Here is a 21,854-nt window from a genome sequence, read left to right on the forward strand (position 1 = left end):
AAAAACGAAGCCGTCCGCGGAAAATGAACGCGGGCAACGGCGCGATGTCAGGCTCGCCTGTCGTCTGAGGCGACGCGATAAAAAAGCAACGAAGTGGTAGCGTCGGTGAGGACCATGAGTATCAGCTGAACAGTTAAATATATCGATGCTATCTTTGATGCCTCTGAACCGCTCGCAAACGATTATATGCCGCCGGACGTGCTGCAGCTAGGTCGAGCACACGCCGCGCGACCCTGGCAGCGCGCCGCCGCACTCGTTCTTCGACGCGCACTCGCTAGGCGCTTCCGTTTTCAATACACTCCTGATACGGCTACGTCTACCGAGCTACGTCTAAAGACCAGCACCAGCTTCTGGAACGACTGATAACGATCGCGAAAACGCATCATAAACGAGCGAAGCAGCACCCGCGACGAAGAACGTTAAAAACAAACAAAAAAAAATGGCGTCAGTCGCGCTGGCCAATGGGAAGCGCGAGACGAGGGGCTCGCTTCGCTAGCGCGCGCTCCAGCCAATCAGCGGACCGGAAACGGCTTTCGGAAAACCCGCGACGGTGGTCGTTCTGTTTGAGCGAAGTCATTTGGAGATGTCGCAAAATCTTCAAAACAAGTCCAAGATGGCGGCGGCCAGCCGGCTGCTTCACCCGCGGCGCGCGCGGGAAGTTCGAACAATTTTCACCCCTTTTTTGGCCATTTCGAGGCTCCCGTGGCGTTTTAAAAGTCGATTTTACCGCATTTCCCGATCGAATTCAGTGTTGATATTTTGAAGGCTAGTGCTCAAAGGTACAGACATTCCGAAAATGCATTTTTCTCAAAATCAATTTTTCGCCCATTTTTGACCAATTTAAGACCCGCGTCCCCCCTTAAGGCTGCCACCATTCTTTAGAGGATGCTCGATTTTCTCCATGCTATATGTACTTCCTTATATCAGACACTTTGCACCTATTGATTAGCTTTGATAGCTCTACCAGTTCTATCCTGTCTGTTGGGTTGGAGGCTTTCATATTTTTGCGTTTCTAATCAAATCTTTAGTCTCCTTAGACAGCTTACCGGTACCCTCTCTAACTATACTACCACCTACATCTGCTGTGCTCTCAGTAATCATACCTTTGAAGGTGTTCATTGCTTATGCAATAAATCTGTCTTCCGCAGTTCAAGCTGAATATCTATTCTGCAGCGAGATCCTGACTTCTTCTCCCTTCCCTCTCACCGCTAATTCATTGATGGACTTCGTCCTTACTAATCTGTTTCATTCCCTTTTCAGATTTAGATCACACCTTTCTGATTACCTCTACATCCTGTACAATGCCAAGATTAGAACACATTATGAAGTCAGTTTGACTTTGTCTTTCCTTTAGGACTTTTCCATGTCCACTTCCGGTCATTTCGTTTGCTGAACAACATATTCATGCTTCTTGCGTTATTGCTCTCTGCAAACCCAACTAATAGCTCCCCTCTGCTGTTCCTAGAGCCAATGCCTGATTCACCCACTGCCTGGTCTCAGGCTTTTTTTTTTTTTTTTTTTTTTTGCAGGTTGCCCATCCATATAGCATACTGCATTTTTACTGTCCTCATTGCAGGTTCTAGATCTTCGTAGAAGCTTACGACTACCTGGTCGTCATGACTACATGTAGGCGCGTAGTCCTGTACAACCTTGAGTTTATACCGCTTATTAAGCTTAATTATGATGTCTGCCACCCTCTCATTCATGCTATAGAATTCTTATTGACAAGGAACCCTGCTCATAGGTCTTGTCTCTTCGGTAAACCTCGATGACACAATACATGTCCGTCCTTCAGTATTGTACATGCCTCACTAATCCCTATGATCTCCCATTTCATGCCCGCAAGTTCCTCAATGAGCATTGCTAAACTAGCTTGACTATCTAGGGTTCTAGCATTAAACGTTGCCAGGGTCAGTTTCCATTACATCTGCATGGTGCACTTTCTCATCAACCTCAATGCTAGCACAAGTAAGACAATGGCTCAGTGAAACGCTACCAAGGACTCCAACTGAAGCCACTGCACTTGTTCATGATTGTTCATTATTGTATTGGCACTACCTGGAAATCTCCTGTCCAATTCTCGTAAAAAAAAAGATGGGCTCATGATGATACCACTGCACAGTGGAGGTGATTTTTGTGCATTGTTAAGACGTTGTGCGTTATGCATTATGATGCAAGGCTTTCTCCACTGACATCACTGACACTGTTTTCTCCCCTTGTTTTGTGCGTCGTAGCTTTTCTGTGCCTGTGATTTTCATATTGGTTGACCCCCCCCCCCTCCCTGAGTAGAGTGCAGTTCTAAATAAAAAATAAAACAGGTCGACCTATATGCAAGGAAGCACGGTAACGAAGTTTGGCCTGTCACTATTCATCAGACAAGCCGCGACTATAACTCATCTTACACTGTGCTGTCACGCATCATTATCTATACTGAAACTGGCCTGCACTGAAAGGGTAAAATACCATGCAAACGCACATTTCTGCTCACTTATCTCTTTACAACCCTTTTAAGGACCACACATGGCTGGGTTGTTTTTCGTCGCATAATCTCTTTACAACTGGCTCGCGAGTTGGCTATTTGAAAAAGTGCAGAACAGTGCTTAGAGCTGTGCACTTGACCTCGGAAGGCCTTTTCTTGTCGTTGTGCAAAATTATAGCTCAGTGGTGTTTTTTTGATGGTCATGCAGGCTGAATTTGTAATAATTGGAGAATGATTTACAACTAGTTCTTTTAGTTTTTTGTGTTGCTTCATTTACATTAACTTCTTCCTTACTGTCCCCATTGAGCATAAGTCACCACTGACCTGCAGATAGAAAGCTGTCTGTGTAGTTTCTATATAATTAGGGCACTTTCACTTACTGTGTAATGTATAGACAATAGAACACTCACTTTTGGTGCAAGGCCAAAAAGTGTTGTGTTCAACTTTTCTTATCATGTACCGTGCTGCGGTGGTGCAGTGGTTGGGGTGCTCGACTGCTGAACCAGGAACTTGAGTTTGATCCCAGCCATGGCAACCATGTTTCGGTGGAGGTGAAATGCAAGGTGCCCATGTACTGTGCGTTTTGGTGTGCGTTAAGAGCCGCAGGTGATTGAAATTATTTGGAGCACTACTTTGGTGGCATTCCGCATAGCCTGAGTCATGGCAGGACGACGCTGTAGTGGTGCAGTGGTTAGGGCACCTGAGTGCTGTGCCCAAGGGTCCGGGCTCGGATACCGGCCGTGGCAGCCGCTTTTTGATTTAGGTGAAAAGCAAGATGCCTGTGTGCTGTGTGATGACAGTGCACGTTAGAGAATCCCAGGTGGTCTAAATTTTCGGAGTTGCGTTGGGACGTTAAACCTCTTGAACCCAACAAAATCATCCAGCATCATTTTCATCTGCTGCATGTTAACATATATAATGCATAATTTTTAGGTAACATAAAATGAACCAACTCAAAGTACCCACCTTTCCCACAATAAGGAAAGAGTTAAAATGTGAATCTGAAGTTATTCTCACAATCTGAGGGCAATGGTACCGACAGCGTGCATTGCCACATTTGACTGCCTTCACAGTGTTCTCATAACGGGCATTTACCGTGTTTTGACAACTTTAGACACTTTCCTGTATTAAATGCCAGTGGAAAGGAATTGTTGGATCTCCCATGCAGCGCTACCTGCACTTTTCTGCTCGGCCCTGTATCTTCTGCTGCACTACTGTTAGTGGCACAGCCCAGCCATAACCTAGAGGGCTCAGGATTATTGACAGGCTCTGAGTAGCAAGGTGAAGACATCTCAGCACCACGTTGCCTCATCGGTGCATATCTGAGCCCACACGTGGAATGGTGGTCAGTCTAGTGACACCCCAGGGCAGCCCAGGTCCACCTCAAAAGACTGGAAGCCCTCCTGTTCGAGCTGCTTGAGTACGGCGAGCGAAGTAACTTCACCACTTGGACCTGCACAGATTCAATTATTTCGAGATAAGCATGTTAACGCAGTATATTAACTTGGTAGCATTAATTTTTTAATATTAGTTGTACAACCTGTGTGATTGGAACAGCTGGGCAGATTTTATGCAAGCAGTGCGGAGTCTAAATTGAAAGCATTGGTGGCGTAACCAGACTGCTGGTAAAAGTTGGGTGCACCGACACCGAGCGATTATATATTTAGTCTATTCTCAGCACAGTTATTTATCACTTGCAATTCTACCCCAGTGAAGTTTCTATTTTGACCCTTACTTTCACCTTTTCAGTGTAGCAGTAAAGCAGACTGTTTTGCATCAAGAACGTATAGTGCACTTATCCTTGCCTTCAGCCAGTGTTGCCGCTTAGAATGAACACAAGCCAGTTCTTGTGAAGCTGTGCTTTGTGTCACTGAAATCATTCTGTTCACTCCTGAGCACAAAACTCCAGCATAAGAGGTGGCACCTGGTACCAAACTTAAGACCCACTTTCCTTTCTTCGTGGATTTTGGTTGAGTGTTTACTTTTTGGCACTGTCAGCTGGTGGCTGCACAGGGACACTACAACACTTGACTATGCTTCCTCTGCAACAAAGTTTGCAACTGATCCTGCCTGATTTTAAATTTAATTTTTCTCTCATTTCCGGCAGCATTTCAACCACCACTGGCAGAGACTTCGAGGCTTGGTGTTTTTCTTTTATGTTGTATTGCCCCAGGTCTGATAAACTGTGAGCCAAATTGAGGCGACTGAATTCAGCAGGGCCCTTCTGGAGTTCTGGTAATAGAGCTACAACACTACTCCCGTTCAATACAAAATATGGGCAGAGCTGCCACTAGCAACAGTTTTGTGAGCTTTGCAATACTCACTCTGTAACATCACCATCATCAAGCGCCCTCTAGGTGCAAAAAACTGACCAGACATATGTCATCATAGTTATGTGAATCTTGGCGGCAGCTGGGGTGGTGCAAAATGCTGTTGGCAAAGTGCTTACACAGTGACAGTGACATCATCATGTTCGGAGAAATTGGTGATTGACATCTGTCGTGACATCGCTCTACTCTGACTGCTCAGTTGGGAGTGTTCTCATGTTATGCACGATGTTACTCCATTGACTGATTGGTATTAGTGCACAGCACTGTGTGTGTTATGCCAGTGACACTAACGTGGCTGGATGGAAAGCTTGTTTGAAACAAGAAATCGACAAGCATTGCTTGGCGGCACTCCGTAAGACACAGATATGGGAGGGCAGAGGCATCAGAGGTCCAGGAACTTCTTCAACATGAAGTCATCAGCTGCATGTCATCACAGTGTTATCCAGAAACTGCATCACCGTTTTAAATGCTAGCGCTTTAAAGAAACTTGGAATGCTTCATTACAGGCCAATTTGAATCCTTGAATGTCGTCTAACTCTCACAAAGCACTTCAGCGCCTCAAAAGGGTTTCTGCATGCTTGCTCCAATGCGATGCATATTCTGTTTGTTCTTTTTTTAACAAACCAATCACCCCATCTGCTGCCAAGGGTGCCCTGTGGGTACCTCCCATACACATACCTACAGCATCCGCAGTGCCGACAGGGCATAATACCAGTGCACAGCCACCACCTCCGGCCCCCGTAAGCTTTGCCATGAGCCCGTGTGAGGCAGCCACCGCAGCGACTCTGTCTAGCTGTGGATGTCCTACTCCAAGGCAGTTGAGCAGGCTCTGGTTCATCTGCACCAGCTCCTGCACCAGGCACGTGTGCAAGGGACGCTTAACCACTGCAGCAGCGTAATGGCAATAACTGGTACTGCTGTTCACTAGTGCATCAACTTGTGCATCAACCGCCCACTACACTACAAGATGCTCACTACAATATAGCTGCCATCTGATTGGTTTTATGCATAGTTTTCAGAGATATATACTATATGTAGAAAGGATGAATTAGAAAGCTTCGTAGGTGTGTTTAACCTGTGGAATACCTGCAACACGTGGCAAGAGCTATTAATTTTCTCAGCTGATGTTGCAAAATAAATAATGCTATAAGTGCGATGAGCGCAATGTACAACTGCATCACGCATAAGTCCCTGTAGCATGCATAAAACTGCACATAAGATTTATTTGTTTGCACTCTGTGCTGTTACTCATCTTGACACCTTGCGGAACACTTGCTTTGATGATGACTTGTCTTCATTAAATTATATCATAATGTCAGTGTACTGTTGTTAGGCAATTGCTGCACTTTTTTTTTTGTAATGTAGAAATAGCACTTTCCCTGTGTGTGAGAAGGGCTTGTGTATACATGGAACCTAAATTGTTGAAAGCTCTGTTTGAGACTTAAGGATAGGATAGGATAGGATAGAATAGGATATACGTTAATTTCTCTAGGAAGGTCTTGTGCTAGTAGCAGAAGAGGTCCATCTTCTGTCTTCTCACAGGGTTGGTGCCCCTATTCCAGGGCTTCGCTGAGCTTCGCTGCTCGCTGGGCGTGCTGGATCAGACCTAGTTGGCAATCAGATCGCCGCTGGAGAGCCGGTTCTCCCACTGTTCTGCACTCTGGTCTTTTCGAAAGCTATCGTTATTTCTACATTGCCACGTGATGTGGTATAATGAAGGTTTGCTACCACACCATGGGCAGGTGTCCCGATATTGTGACAGGTAAATCTTGCTTAGGATATGCAGGTTAGGGAATGTTCCTGTCTGCAGTCTTCGCCAGTACACTGCCTCTTGTTGTTTTAGGTCCCGATGAGACGGCGGATAGCGGATCCATACCCCTTTATAGTAGTTCAGAATGTCTGAGTACATAGGGCCGACTCGCTCGGGTAGATCGTCCGATTGAAAGGAAGCTCGGCTCGTGTACCCTCGAGCTACCTCGTCGGCGCGTTCGTTCCCCACTATGTCGGTGTGTCCTGGCACCCAGTAGATGTTGTGTGTGACTTTTGATGGGGTCGCGCTCAGGCTCCTCCAGAGTGCGGCGCGACCTATGCAGCCGTTCATGAGACTTAAAGAAGTTTTTCTGGAAATTTTTATGTTGAACAGTGACTAAAAAAAAGAGACTACACACAGCACAGCACTTTTTTTGTGCCTGCGTGTGTGGTCATGGACCACTGGAGCTTCTGCCTCGAAAAATGAGACCAGCAGCCCATGGCATCAAGATTAGGCATTGAATGCAGTTTGCTCTCTGAAATTAGCAAATCTCTATTCTACGTGAAAAAAAAAAAGCGTTTTGTTTTTGTTTCACAGCAATTTTTTTGTTCTCGTATACATTTAGAGTACTCTAGGATATATGGTACTTGCAAGGGGCAGGAGTTTGAGGCCTCACAAAAATAAAAAGTTTGTACATTATGATTACAACGTGCCCGCAGTTGTTCAAGCCCGCTACAGCTGAGGCACCCAGGGCTCGGAAAAAAGCTGAGATAGCATGTAAATGTTTAAGCCCTGCCGTGCTCTCTACGATGAAGCTAGTTGTACGCACTTGGTGATTGATTTGAAATAACAGCTGGTCGCATGACAGCATTTTTTGAAGGCTTGGTGAATGATTTGAAATAACAGCTGGCCGCTTGACAGCATTTTTTGAAGGCTTAAAAATGGAGCAGTGCAAGTCATAGCATGGTGGAAACAACATAACCAGCCATTTCTCGAGAAGATCTACAACTTCTGTATTGATACTTTTTTCTCTCAAGGAAATAATCTAGGAAACAGCTAATTAATCTTTACTAATTAACTTTGGTGAATGAAAAAAATGCTGCAGATTAGCATAGGTGACTTTGAACAGCTCTGGAATCATTTCACTGGGCTAGGGCCCATATTACTTTTTTAATATCTTGGTTACATTTAACTGGGACACCCGGTATGTATGCATGTGTACACACATACATACATACCGGGTGTCCCAGTTAAATGTAACCAAGATATTAAAAAAGTAATATATATACATACATACCGGAATATATATACACATTGAAAAGGAAATCTTAGGCACTGTGAATGGTGAAAAGAAAGACCAACGTTAGAAACAAATTATTGCCGTTTCGACATCAGAATGTCTGACAAAGGGTGTTCCAGAGCTGAAACATTAATAAATTGTTTCAAACGGTCTTCATTTTCACTATATATATATATATATATATATATATATATATATATATATGTATACACGCGCACATTATATCATATGGAAGACTACCATGCCTCAGGTGCTTCGTTTCTTGTTCCTCACCTATTATGCTTTCTCCGTCTACATATAAACTGGCAAAAAATGCAGTGATGAAACAAGGCACTCAACTTTTAAATTTACTACATGATTTTAGAACATGAAGACAACATACTTTAACATGGTGACCATTTGGGCTAGTTGGTGCAAATCTAACGTATTGAACCAGCAAAAGGCACTCACCGATGCTTTAGAAAAAATGTTGTTTCCATTTAGCTCATTTGAACTCTTGAGAAGCTTCCAGAAGTTCTCAGAAATTGCCTCGATGGACTCCAGGACAGGCTTGATAATTTCTGGAAACTAATGACAAGAAAGGAATTTACGTTCACTCGGGAAATTGACTGCATGGATGGGGTCGTGAATTATGTTCTACAGGTGTGTGAATATTAGAAAAATTGATTTTCAGAATTTTCCAAATGTTTGAAAATTACTGAATGCGCCGAGAACTTTCCAATTCGCCACAGTTTCACTGCACTGCACGCTTCCTGCAATGTTTGACCACATGGACTGAGCAATGAAGCATTCTCAAAACGCGCTGAGGGCATTTTGCGAAGAGTGCCTTGCGAAGAGAAACCAGGAAAAAAATGCCATTCTGGCTTCAGTTTCATTTCAAATCCAGAAAACCATCGTACAGGTGTTCATCAGACAATTACTGTGAAGTGAACAGTTTTCAGCAGTTTTCTCAAGTTGATTCAATAATCTCAGCTTTAGGTTAATTCGGCCTTCAATTAATGAGTTTACTGTATTCAGCAGTGATACTATAACACTTCCATCTGGTTTCATGTAGGTCCTTCCCGTAGAAAAAATAATATGGTGTACAGAATTCTGCATAAATTATATACACTGGATTATTCAGTAGGACATACAGTTTCATGCAGTTCTAGTCTAAATTTATTTGCAAATATTGTGTGAATTCTGAACTAACCAGGTCCATGAATGTTTGCTGTTTTTTTAATTGTTCTTTTTCTTTTCACTGAATAGATCTTTGTTATGCAAAAGCATTTTCCCCCTATATTCGTATGTGATTCATGTTCGAAAATTTCAGTATTCGCACACCTCTAGAAATAATGCTTTCAGCATGCTCCTGATGTCGCAAGTATGGTAACGCGAGTTCATATCTCTGAATTAGTAATTCTTAACAAGATCACTGCAGCCAAAGACATGTTGCCGTGAGTCAGCCAGGCAATAATTGTGAGCACAGTGAACAATGCCAACTCAAGGTGATGCAGTGTTTTGCAAACATTCTTCACTTATCTGCACTTTCCTGTGTGGGGCATTTGCATTATTTACAGTGTGGCTGCTCAAATACGTGCTATTTCCCAACCCTGCAGTTTAACTTGGGAGAAGAGTAAAAATGATGCATTTGACATCACTTCGGAGGATAGGAATTAATGCTCTTCCCAAATAAGCTGCTGACTTGCTTGTACTGAAAATTTGAAGGTGCCTGGAATTCTGAGATATCTTAAACAGCACCTGCAACTTATTGACAAAACAAATCCAAGTATGGTGCTATCAGTGATGATCCTACGTTATGACAGCAGGGCCTTTCAATGAAGGCATGAAAATGCCATCTATTACTAAGTTAAATTTTCATGGATGTCTTCTTCTTTGTCAGGAAAGGACATTGCTGCCGTGGCTTTTAGTGCAAAATTGCTCCCACAGACTGATATCAACACAGAGAATGGCATACTTGGATTGGCTTCGTTGCAAAAAGCCACTGCGCTGCTGCCAAACAAAAAGATAAAAGGCAGGATGAAATGCCTCTGCTATTCGATATTCGAGCAGGAATATGCATGCCTGCTTCCCAAAGCGTTGCGATGTTCACAGCACCCACTGTGGTGGCTTAGTGGCTATGCTTGCTGAGAGCAAGGTTGATTCTGAGACTGACCCGTTGCGTAGCCATGAAGGAGTCAAAATGCAAAGCTGCCTGTGTGCTGTGCAGTGTCAGTGCACATTAAAAAAAAAAATGCGAATGGTTGAAAGTAATCAGCAACCCCATATCAACTGTGGCATCCTTCATAGCCTGCGTGTGCTCCTTTTGAACGTGAAACCCCAAGCAGCATAAAACATAGTGCATGGCCAACCATTGATTTATCATCACACATGGTACTGAATCAACTATACTTATTATTATTATTATTATTAATTGATCAAAAGATAGCTTTCTCCTCTGGTGTTGCAAGCTACATCAGCATTGCCGTGCTGCTCACTCATCTGCCAAGAGCTGCTGCGGAGCATTTGTTCATAGTCTCTAGTGCGACATGTCAGAATGGGCGTCACCTGGTCATGCCTCTTCTTGACCATGGCCACCAGAGCTTTGGTATTTCTGGGAACTTGGGTGTTGATGAGCAGCACCTTGTAGGCGGGCATGCTGCAGACAAACGTGTCCCCAAACAGACAAACTTAAAAGACAAGTGTCATTGCATTGCATCCTGCACTTCGGAGTGCCTTCAGTTATAACTTTGCTTCAGAAGCTGTCTGGCTTTGTTTAAGCATAAGCAACTTGGGTTTACACAGGCAAGAAACGGTGATGTTTCATTTGGGAAGTTTTGCTTTCTTTGGAGGGAGGTTGAGAAGTAAAAGGTATGGAGGGCATTACGACTGCTTACGTGCTGTGCGAAGGCGTGAATATGTCACCGTTGCGATGATTTTGTAGTTAGGATGCTCAGCTGCTGAGCCACAGTATCCAGCTTCAAACCTGGCCACAACGGCCATGTTTCAATCTAAGTGAAACTCAAAATGTGTCCATCTTATGTGCGATGTCTTTGCGGTAAAGGTCCCATTATCATCATCAGCTGGGTTATACCCACTGCAGGTTGAACGCCTCTCCCATATTACTCCAACTAACCCAGTCCTGTGCTAGCTGCATCCACTTGAACCCTGCAAACTTCTTAACCTCACCTGCCCGCCTAACTTTCTGCTGCCCCCTGCTATGCTTTCCTTCCCTTGGAATCCAATTTGTTGTTATTAGTGACCATTGGTTATCCTCTCTTCACACTACACGCCTTTTCCATGCCCATTTGTTCTACTTGATTTCCACTAGAATGCCATTAAGCTATTTCTCTAACCCACTCTGTACGCTTCCTATCTCTTAATGCTACCCCTACCATTTTTTGTTCCGTAGCTCTCTGTGTTGCCCTCATTTTAAATAGAATTATTTTCATTAGCCTCCACATTTCAGCCAAACAGGTAAATACAGGCAAGATGAAACTGTTATATAATTTTCCTCTTGAGCTATACCAGTAAACTGCTAGTTATAATCTGCGACGAGTTCTTGCCAAGTGCGCTTCATCCTAATTTAATTCTCTTAGTTATTTCCCTTTCATGATGCAGATCTGTGGTTACTATCTGTCCTAAGTAGGCATATTCGCTTACTGCTTGCAGTGCTTCGCTGCATATTTTAAACTGCTGTTCCTTCCCGAGGCTGTTGAACATTACCTTAGTCTTCTGCATATTGATTTTAAAGCCTACCTTCCTGCTTTTCTTGTCTAGGTCATCCATCATTCTTTGCAGCTCATCCCATGAATTGCCTGCAAGGCAATCTCATCAGCGAATTGCAGATTACTGAGATATTCTCCATCGACTCTGATGCCCAAGTGCTCCTATTCCATGCCTTTTAATACACTATCCAAGCAAGCTGTAAATAACCGTGGGGAGATTGTGTCTTCTTGCCTGAAAACTTTCCTTATAAGAATTTTATTACTTTCTTTATGCACAGCTATGGTTATTGTGCAGCCACTATAGATATCTTACAATACTTACACATACGGCTCATCTACACCCTGATTTCACAATGCCTGCATGACTGCAGAGGTTTCAACTGTGTCAAATACTTTGTGATTAGTTAATGCTATGTATAGAGGTTGGTTATATTTCGAGCTTTTTTCTATCACCTGGTTTAACCTGCTTTATAGTATGGATTGCAGCGGTGGCGTAGCGGTAGAACATCCGCCTCGCATGCAAGAGGACCGAGGTTCAAATCCCGGTGCCGCGCAATTCTCCACCGGATGAAAAAAAAAAAAAAAAATCCGCGTGTCGATGGAATTGCATACACAGGTTTGGGGTGCGACCTGATGCCGGTGAACACCTCCGGCAACGCACTCCCTCACCAGAACAGGAGTTGGCCACCCTGGTGCAGTAATTGGCCGCAACCTCCTATGATAAGCTCCATAAACCAGTGACGAAGGACGAGGTCAAGGAAGCACTGGAAACTATGAAAAGGGGGAAATCAGCTGGAGAGGATCAGATAACTACAGATTTGCTGAAGGACGGGGGGGGGGGGGGGGGGGATATCGTGCTAGAAAAACTGGCCACCCTGTATACGCAGTGCCTGGTGTCATCGACGGTGCCGGAACCATGGAAGAATGCAAACATTATCCTCATTCACAAGAAAGGGGACTCTAAGGACCTTAAAAATTACAGACCAATCAGCTTACTGTCTGTTACGTATAAGGTATTTACTAAGGTAATCGCTAATAGAATCAGGACAATCTTAGACTGCAATCAAGCAAGGGATCAAGCAGGGTTTCGGAAACGATACTCTACTATCGATCATATCCATACCATCAATCAGGTGATAGAAAAATGCTCGGAATATAACCAGCCCTTATACATAGCATTCATTGATTACGAAAAAGCATTTGACTCAGTTGAAACCTCGGCGGTGATGCAGGCGAACCGTACGTGAAAGTGCTGGAAGGTGTATATAGTGGCTGCACAGCAACCATAGTTCTGCATAAAGAAAGTAGCAAAATTCCCATAAAGAAAGGTGTTAGGCAAGGAGACACAATCTCCCCAGTACTATTCACAGCTTGTTTAGAGGAAGTATTCAGAGACTTGGAATGGGAGCAGGTAGGGATAAGGGTAGATGGAGAATACCTTAGTAATCTGCGATTTGCTGATGACATTGTCCTGCTAAGCAACTCAGGGGATGAACTGCAAATAATGATTGATGGCCTAGACAGGGAAAGTAGAAAGGTAGGCTTGAAAATCAATATGCAGAAGACTAAGGTAATGTTCAACAGCCTCAGGAAGAAACAGCAGTTTACATTAGGTAGCGAAATGCTGGAAGTAGTAGGCGACCATGAAAAGGAAATAACTAGAAGAATAAGATTGGGATGGAGCGCATTTGGCAAGCACTCGCAGATTATGACTAGCAGCTTACCGGTATCGCTCAAAAGGAAAGTATACAACAGTTGCATCTCGCCTGTACTCACCTATGGGGCTGAAACGTGGAGGCTAACCAAGAGAGTTCTACTTAAGTTGAGGACAACCCAGAGGGCTGTGGAACGAAAAATGGTAGGGGTAACATTAAGAGATAGAAAGCGTGCAGAGTGGGTCAGAGAAATAACTCAAGTTACCGACATTCTAGTAGAAATTAAGAAGAAGAAATGGACATGGGCAGGACATGTAGTGCAAAGAGAGGATAACCGATGGTCGCTGAGGGTAACAAACTGGATTCCAAGGGAAGGAAAGCGTAGCAGGGGGCGGCAGAAAGTTAGGTGGGCGGATGAGATTAAGAAGTTCGCAGGGGTCAAGTGGATGCAGCTAGCACAGAACCGGGTTAAGTGGAGAAATATGGGAGAGGCCTTCGCCCTGCAGTGGGTATAGTCAGGCTGGTGAAAAAATAGTATGGATATGATCGATAGTAGAGCATATTTTCCGAAATCTTTTGGTTGACTGAAGTCTAAGGTTATCCTGATTCTATTAATGATTACTTAGCAAATACCTTGTACATAACAGATAATAAGTTGATTAGTCTATAATTTTTAAACTCCTTTGCGTCCCCTTTCTTATGAATTAAAATAATATATTTGCATTCTTCTATCATTCTAGTACTGTCGATATTACCAGGCATTTTTCTAGCACGATATCCCCTGTGTCCTTCAACAAATCTGCAGTCACCTGATCTTCCCCAGCTGCTTTCCTCCTTTTCATAGGTTCTAAAGCTTTCTTAACCTTTTCCTTCGTTACTGGCAGAACGTCTGATTGCCCTTCAATAATGCCAATCTCATTGTCCTGACTACTTCGGCTACTATATAGGTCAATATAAAACTCCTCCACTACTTTAACTATTGTGTCCATATTAGTGATGACATTTCCCACCTTGCCCCTTAACGCATAAATCTGATTTTTGCCTATGCCTAATTTTACCTTCATCACTTTAAGGCTGCCACCATTATTTAGAGGATGCTCGATTTTCTCCATGTTGATTAGCTTTGATAGCTCTACCAGTTCTATCCTGTCTGTTGTGTTTGAGGCTTTCATATTTTGGCATTTCTTAATCAAATCTTCCTTCTGCCTAGATAATTTACCGGTATCCTCTCTAACTATGCTACCACCTACCTCTGCTGTTCTCTCAGTAATGATATCTTTGAAGGTGTTCATTGCTTATGCAATAAATCTGTCTTCTGCAGTTAAACCTTAATATCTATTCTGCAGCGAGATCCTGAATTCTACCTTCCCTCTCACTGCTAATTCGTTGATGGACTTCGTCCTTACTAATCTGTTTCATTCCCTTTTCAGATTTAGATCACACCTTTCTGATTATCTCTATGTACATGCTGCACAATGTCAAGATTAGAACACATTATGAAGTCAGTTTGACTTTAGGACTTTTCCATGTCCACTTCCGGTCATTTCATTTGCTGAACAACGTATCCATGCTTCTTACGTTATTGCTCTCTGCAAACTCAACTAATAGCTCCCCTCTGCTGTTCCTAGAGCCAATGTCTGATTCACCCACTGCCTAGTCTCAGACTTTTTTTTTTTTTTTAAGTTGCCCATCGATATAGCATACTGCATTTTTACTGTCCTCATTGCAGGTTCTATATCTTCGTAGAAGCTTACGACTACCTGGTCGTCATGACTACATGTAAGCGCATAGGCCTGTACAACCTTGAGTTTATACTGTTTATTAAGCTTAATTATGATGTCTGCCACCCTCTCATTCATGCTATAGAATTCTTATTGACAAGGAACCCTGCTCATAGTTCTTGCCTCTTCGGTGAACCTCTATAACACAATACATGTCCGTCCTTCAGTATTGTACAGTCTTTCCTTTAGGACTTTTCCATGTCCATTCCAGTTGTTTTGTCTGCTGAAGAAGGTACTCATGCTTCTTATGTTATTGTGCTCTGCACACTGAACAAATAACTCCCCTCTGCTATTCATAGAGTCAATGCCGTGTTCACCCACTCTAGCCTGCTTCTTGCCTACTCTGGCATTGAAGTCTTCCATCAGTATAGTACGCTGTGTTTTTACTTTACCCATTGCCAATTCTACATCTTCGTAGAAGCTTTCAACTGCGTCGTCATCATGACTACATGTAGGTGCGTAGGCCTTCACAACCTTCTGATTGTAATGCTTATTAGGCTTAATTACGATGCCTGCCACCTGCTCGTTAATGCTATAATTCATCTATGTTACCAGCTGTGTTCTTATTGAGGAGGAGCCCTACTCCTAGGCCTTGTCTCTCCGATAAACCTCAATAACACAATACATACCCACTTTTGAGTACAGTATATACATCATTTGACCTCCTAACCATATTAAGCCCTATGACATCCCATTTCATGCATGCTAGTTCCTCGAAGAAGACTGCTAAACTAGCCTCACTAGCTAGGGTTTTAGTGTTAAATATTGTCAGGTTCAGTTTCCAATGGGTGCCTGGCCAGAGCCAGACATTCTTAGCACACTTTGCTGCGTTGCAGGTCTGACAGCTGCTGTGGTCAGTCGCTCCGCAGCCGCTGGTGACTGAGGACCGGGGGGGCATTTATAGCAATCATAGGAGGTTGCAGCCAATTACTACATTAGGGTGACCAAATCCTGTTGTGGCGAGGGAGTGCGTTTCCGGAGGTGATCACTGGCATTAGGTTGTACCCCAAACGCGGATTTTGCCTTTTTATCTGGTGGAGAATTGTGCGGCACAGTGATTCGAACCACGGTCCTCTTGCACACAAGGCAGACGTTCTACCTCTATGCCACCATTGCCCCAGGCAGTCTAATTATACCGCATCCGGACAATACAGCACCTCTTTCTTTCTTATTCCCTTCTATCTTCTTCCTTTTTCTCAAGGTGCGGTTTAGATGTCCAAAAAGAAATGTATATTTGTTCTTTCCTTTCCTAAAAACCAGTTTTTATTGTCTTTTTTTTTTATTTTGTGTTTATATGTCATCAGTTGAAATCCCTGCATCATGCTAGCCTCCAACTTGAGTAAGATGTATACTTTACGCAACTAGAAATTGTGATGTCACGCAAAAGTCACTGAATGGGGAATGGGGACACGGAAAAACTGATGCCACATTTAGGGCTGCCAGTTATGCCGTTCGGGCGAATGGCGAGCCAGGCATATGGTATACTACAATTCCAGTACACTATACTGGAGGCTATGAGAGAAGATGGCTCCTCTCAGCCCTTCAGCGCTGGGAATACAGGGGTTGGTTGAGGCATGCCATCATTGCACTTGTGACCATCTCTTGCCCTCAACAACAACAATCACTGACGGAATTTCGTCTAATGAGGATAGTAAGGCTTTCATCTAAAACTGCGTAAAGTACTTTTTTTTTTATTATCAGGGAACTTTAACAACTAGTATCATCTTTTCTTTTTTTTTTAATTAACGGAGATTTCAAGCTTGTTCAGGAAGACACTGAAATGGGATGTTTTGGGGCCTAAATAATAAAATTTTCAGCTGCAATGTGGAAGAGCAATGAAAAAAAACAGTGGAGACGATGAATTAGATTGATGCAAACAAAATCGGATAGCATTCTTGTCTACCTTCTCTTCCTTTGTTTTATGATTCTGCAGTGTAAAGCATGTATACTACTGTAAGCACTAGCATTACTTACGACTTGGCTAAGCATCTATCATCACTACAGCTCAGTCACTATTGCCTGTTGCAGAAATGAAACACCAAACCGGTAGCACTCACCTCTTCAGAGTATCGCATATTTTCCCTCCCTTGAAAAGAAGGGCACCTCCTGGAAAGAGAGGACTATTCTTTCTGATCCTATTGATAAGAGCTCCCACTGGTCACAGCTAGCATGCATACTCATTCCTGCATGACCATCATCATCGCCAACTGGTTACATCTGCTACAAAAAAAAAAAAAAAAAGGACCTCCCTAAATCACCTCTAATTTAACCCTGTCACACACCGGTCGCAGCCACCCCGTTAACATGACTTTCCAATGCGCACCTACTGTGGCTAGATAGATGAACATTTCTCATCAAATATTTGTTTAGTAAAAGTGTTCCCCAAGTCCTTGAGATGGCATTCAGCAGCTGTTAACAAAAGCTGTAGCTGTGGTGGGAAAGGGGGAGTGGGGAGTAACACACCATGAGCGCAGATGGCATTGTCAATGCCTGAAGGCCGCCCATGAAGGAAGCACTCTGCCTGGAAGGCCCACAAGGAGATTAGCTCGCGGTCATCGTTGGTGAGTGGGTGCTGCACGGCATGGCACTGTGCCAGGGCCACAGCTGCCAAGGCTGTGCTGTACGAGGCCGAAGAACCAAGGCCAGCCCCCAGGGGAAGCCTCGACTTGACAGTGAACTTGGCTGGGGAAAAGCACCTGTGCACAAATATAGTTTGAATGACATACAGGCCATCCCCACAATCAGTCATGTCTCCATGGAAAAGTGACATAGTATAGACCTTTTCATCAGGTGGGGGAGATGTCAAAAAGCCTCCTCTCTGGACTGCAGAAAAACCGATTCCGCTGCGGTTTCCACCACTGTGCTAGCGACACGCACAGAATGCAGTCCAGCGAGTACTATGGCGGCGCCCAACCACCGATTATTGAAAAGGTTTACAAGCCTAAATGATTTCCCTACAGATTTACTTCCAACTGTGGTGGCAGCTTTCTAATGGAGGCGAAAAGCAAGGCATCCGTGTGCTGTGCGATGTCAGTGCAGGTTAAGGAACCTCCGGTGGCTGAAACATCTGTAGTCCTCCACTACGGCGTCACATAGCTCGAGTCTCTTTGGGACGTTAAACCCCATAAACCAAACCAAATCGATTTCCCTGTGCATTCTCCTTGTTTTTCTGAATACACCTCCCTAAGTTATGTGATGTTAGGAAGATAGTGAGAGACCGGAAAGCGTGGCGTGATATGGTCCATAGCGTCACGAAGAGTCGGACACGACTGAACTGACTGAATTTATGATGAATACTTTTTTTAAGTTGATGACTACCACTAATGACCCTCAATCACTTCTATTCTACCATCAGTGCCCTCGCCCACTAAAAATTTAGGCACTCCCTCCAATTTCAACTCCTGGGAAAACCCCTGGAATGGGTTGATGAGAATGTCATTAAATGGCCAATTATTTGATAGAGGTGTGCATTGCCTTGACAGTACAGTGAATGAATGATATAAGGTAATGCCGGCAATTTTTCAAGAAAACATTGACATACTGCTTCTCATACAGTTTGAGTTTTATATGTTTGCTTCCTTTTGTGCAAGAGTCATACAAATGAAATTTTTCTCCACTTCTCAATGTCAGGTTTCCCCAGTTGTTCTCCCAAAAGCATATGTTACCCTCGCTTGGCTGTGATTGACATCAGAGTCTCTTACACTACAGCAGTTCTAACTTACTAAAAGTTAACTGGTGCTCTGTTCCCTCATCAACATCACCACACCCTGTAAATTTAACTCCATATATTTCCCTTTGATTTTCTGTCCCATTTCAGTTCAAGTTTCCGAAATCAGCGACGTTAAATTTGGGCAGTTTTCCAGAGTCCCTCATTAGGGAATTTTCTGGCTAGGCTCAAACCTAAAGGGAAAAAGGAATACTTGGAAGTTTTCAGGGTAGTTTACAAATTAGCAGGAAAATAAAGGGAATTTTTCAGCTAGACAGTTTCTGGTTGATGATGAAGTTCATGTCAATCTAGGCAAGGTGCAAACCTGTGGCTACAGGTCCCACAAAAAAAAGGGAGAGAACAGCACAACGCATACGAAAGTATCATTGAAAATATTTCATCCTGCTTACTTTCGAACTTGAACTACAACAGTTGCTACAACTGCAGTCGTGAAAAGTTTATCATGTGCGCCTTGTGAAGTGACGGTAGTCACCAACACTTCTTCCACATGGCCTCCTGCTTGCTCAGAAAAGAAAAAGCAAATAGCCCACTCGACCTTTCATTAATATCAAACAGCAGCAAAGAGCACTGAAAAAAAAAAAAAAAAAAGAAGAACCTGGAAGCAAATGCAGATTTTTCCAAACTGCTGTAGGGATAATGTGACCAAAAAAAGCAATCTTTGGGCCTTGGTAGGGGAAGTTTTGGTTTCAGCAGGTGACACCACTGATCTAGAGTGAATTGTGTTGCTGTTGTACTTATGCTACAGAAAAGGACTTATTTGTTTTATGCTTTATTTTTCAAAATTTGCTCGCGGCCACTGGTCAGCTTGTGTTCTTCACACAGTCAGCATTTGAACACATACTTTTTTATAGCCCTACTTGCTGACACTTTCACCATACATGGCCACCAAGAAGCATATAACAGGGGGAGAAGGAAAGACAGCTGCACAGATTATTTTCCAGTTTGGTAAAATGTATTGGTTTAAATGACATCACCATTTTTTGCCCACAATTCTAGAGGAAGCTGCAATTCGTGAGCGATGACATGACAGAAATGAATGTTGCATACTATCTATACCCAAGTGGTATGCCCAGTCACAATATTCTATAGTTTTAAGCAGAAGCAGGCTTGAACTCGCCAAATACTTTGAAGCAGAGGCTTTTATTTCTTTCTCAGCCATTGCTTTCCAGCATTTATGTATTCTTCCTCTGTTACCTGCATGTTTGCTGGCTTCCCTGTACTGAGGATAACTTACATAATCCTAATGTATTGGCCTTTCCAGCCAACAATTGTGGGCAACTGTGGCCAATGGGAAGTGTGCCTTCCGTAGGTGGCTGAAAATGACAAATTTCTAAATTTTACATTTTTCAGCACAAAGCTTAATTCCCAGCACTGGCACTGGTACGACTGTTGTAGCATTGAATGATAAATTCTCACAACGTCAAGCTTCTGCTGTTTAGGAAAAGGATTCATAAATGGCAATCATTAATACCCACCAAATTTAAAGCATCAATTGCAGACAATATATGTGTAAATTGGAAAGAACAAACAATGCAGGGACGTGATGTAAGAATACGAGAAGCACAAGAAGAAAGAAGGAAAAAGACATTTTTGTTTTACTAGTTCGAGCTAGCTTCCTTTGTGTCCCCTGCGTTTTCAATATTGTCCCTGTACTGTTCCTTGTTGAGAACTTGCCTTGCATATATTTCACCCTCATTTTAATATGGTTATAATATGGTACATTGTTTCACTACTGCAGAAGGTTGTGAAGCCAGAATGAAGAATATGGTGTAGTCAGAAACGGGGCATTATGGTACACATACATGCTGTGGAAGCATATATATGCATATAAATAAGATGAGCATATGTGCAGTCATGCAGTTACCCGTTGTTGTGCCTGAGTGCAATACCAACGTAGAGAAAAAGGAAAGCGAGCTTGCTCCGGTCTGCACGGTCTGTCGAGTCTGGATCCACTTCAAAACTGCTGCAGATCTCTGGCACGAGGCTGGCTGATGGTATCACAGTGGATGCGTAGCCTGCGTAGAATATTTCATGATCTAGTTGTACCGGCTAGAGTTTCGTGTTTTTCTTCGCAAGTTTCCTGATCGGAGATAAAAACCTGCACAATAGGTGCGATGCGCACCTTCTTCAGGAACAGAGAAAACTTCGAACTTGCTGACGGGCCAAGTTGCGACAAAGGCGAGATCCGTTGCCTCCAACACCACAAGCGACTCGTGCTCGCTGCAACTAACGCAGGTCCTCAGGTCAACGCTCGCTGCAACTGCGGCCTAGGGAGGGGAGTGGAATGAGAGAAAAATGACATATGCGTTCAATAACCGTACGTATCAAAATACATATATACGCAGGTTCCATCGCAGCATGATCGGCACGTACGATATCGCCGATTTCATATACCTTCAAAGCTACGTCACACGAAACTTAAGGAAAAACCAGGCCAGGCAACGAATATCGAGCAGGAGAAGGAAAGAAAAAAAGGAGTGCGTTTGTCTTCCTAACCGGGACGGAAATGTACGCGCTACACGCACGAGCGAGCTTCGGTTCTGTTGACTCGTCTATCCAGGAAAACTGCAGCTTCAGCGTGGCGGTGAAGCTTGGGCAAACTTTGCAAGCGCATTGGACGTGGCTTTGTTCAGCAGTGTAGCTCACCTTGCCGAACACTACAGCGTGCTCGCCGTGAATTATGGTCTTCCCCGGTGCCGATGCCGTGCAGACGACCATTGCTAGCAGACGATGTCACTCGTCCGCAGATCAACAAAGCGCACTGAAAGCTCGCCGACACTGAACCGCCCACGCGTTTTGTTTTGGTTTTGGTTTTGCCCATGGTGAACAGACGTGAGATTTTTTTCCCTTCCAAGTTTTGTCAAAAAACATGAATATTAGTTTCTAAGTTTTTTTGTGTTAGTACGCTCTGGTAGAGTTAACTTCTGTTCTGAATGCAGTAAACGATGCACTAAATCTTGGTTTAACAATAAAAACCTGCAATTTTTTGTCGTGCAGCTATGGAATATCAGTAGCAGTAGTAGTAGTAGTAGCAGTAGTTCGAAGGATCTAAGGTAATTGTTCTATATTTGTGGCCACGCAAGTGATCTTTTTTATACGAAGACCATTCTGCATTCGTTGAAGAT

General features: G+C 43.5%; 1 protein-coding gene across 1 annotated transcript; it reads right to left on the reverse strand.

Annotated features, from left to right (window-relative positions):
* Positions 1-562: 562 nt before the first annotated feature.
* On the reverse strand, positions 563-21,517 carry Mvk (Mevalonate kinase). The gene is made up of 9 exons (XM_084597439.1): positions 21,376-21,517; positions 20,852-20,996; positions 20,594-20,744; positions 17,466-17,698; positions 17,060-17,108; positions 10,407-10,497; positions 8,310-8,426; positions 5,488-5,659; positions 563-3,932 (listed from the first exon to the last, which is right to left on the reverse strand). Exons 1-9 carry the CDS (start codon positions 21,445-21,447, stop codon positions 3,826-3,828), a joined length of 1,137 nt encoding a protein of 378 aa, XP_084453565.1. The 5' UTR covers positions 21,448-21,517; the 3' UTR covers positions 563-3,825.
* Between the last annotated feature and the right edge of the window lie 337 nt (positions 21,518-21,854).

Source organism: Amblyomma maculatum, chromosome 3 (assembly GCF_055883805.1).
Source record: "Amblyomma maculatum isolate TAMU_Amacu chromosome 3, ASM5588380v1, whole genome shotgun sequence".
Classification (NCBI taxonomy): Eukaryota; Metazoa; Arthropoda; class Arachnida; order Ixodida; family Ixodidae; genus Amblyomma; species Amblyomma maculatum.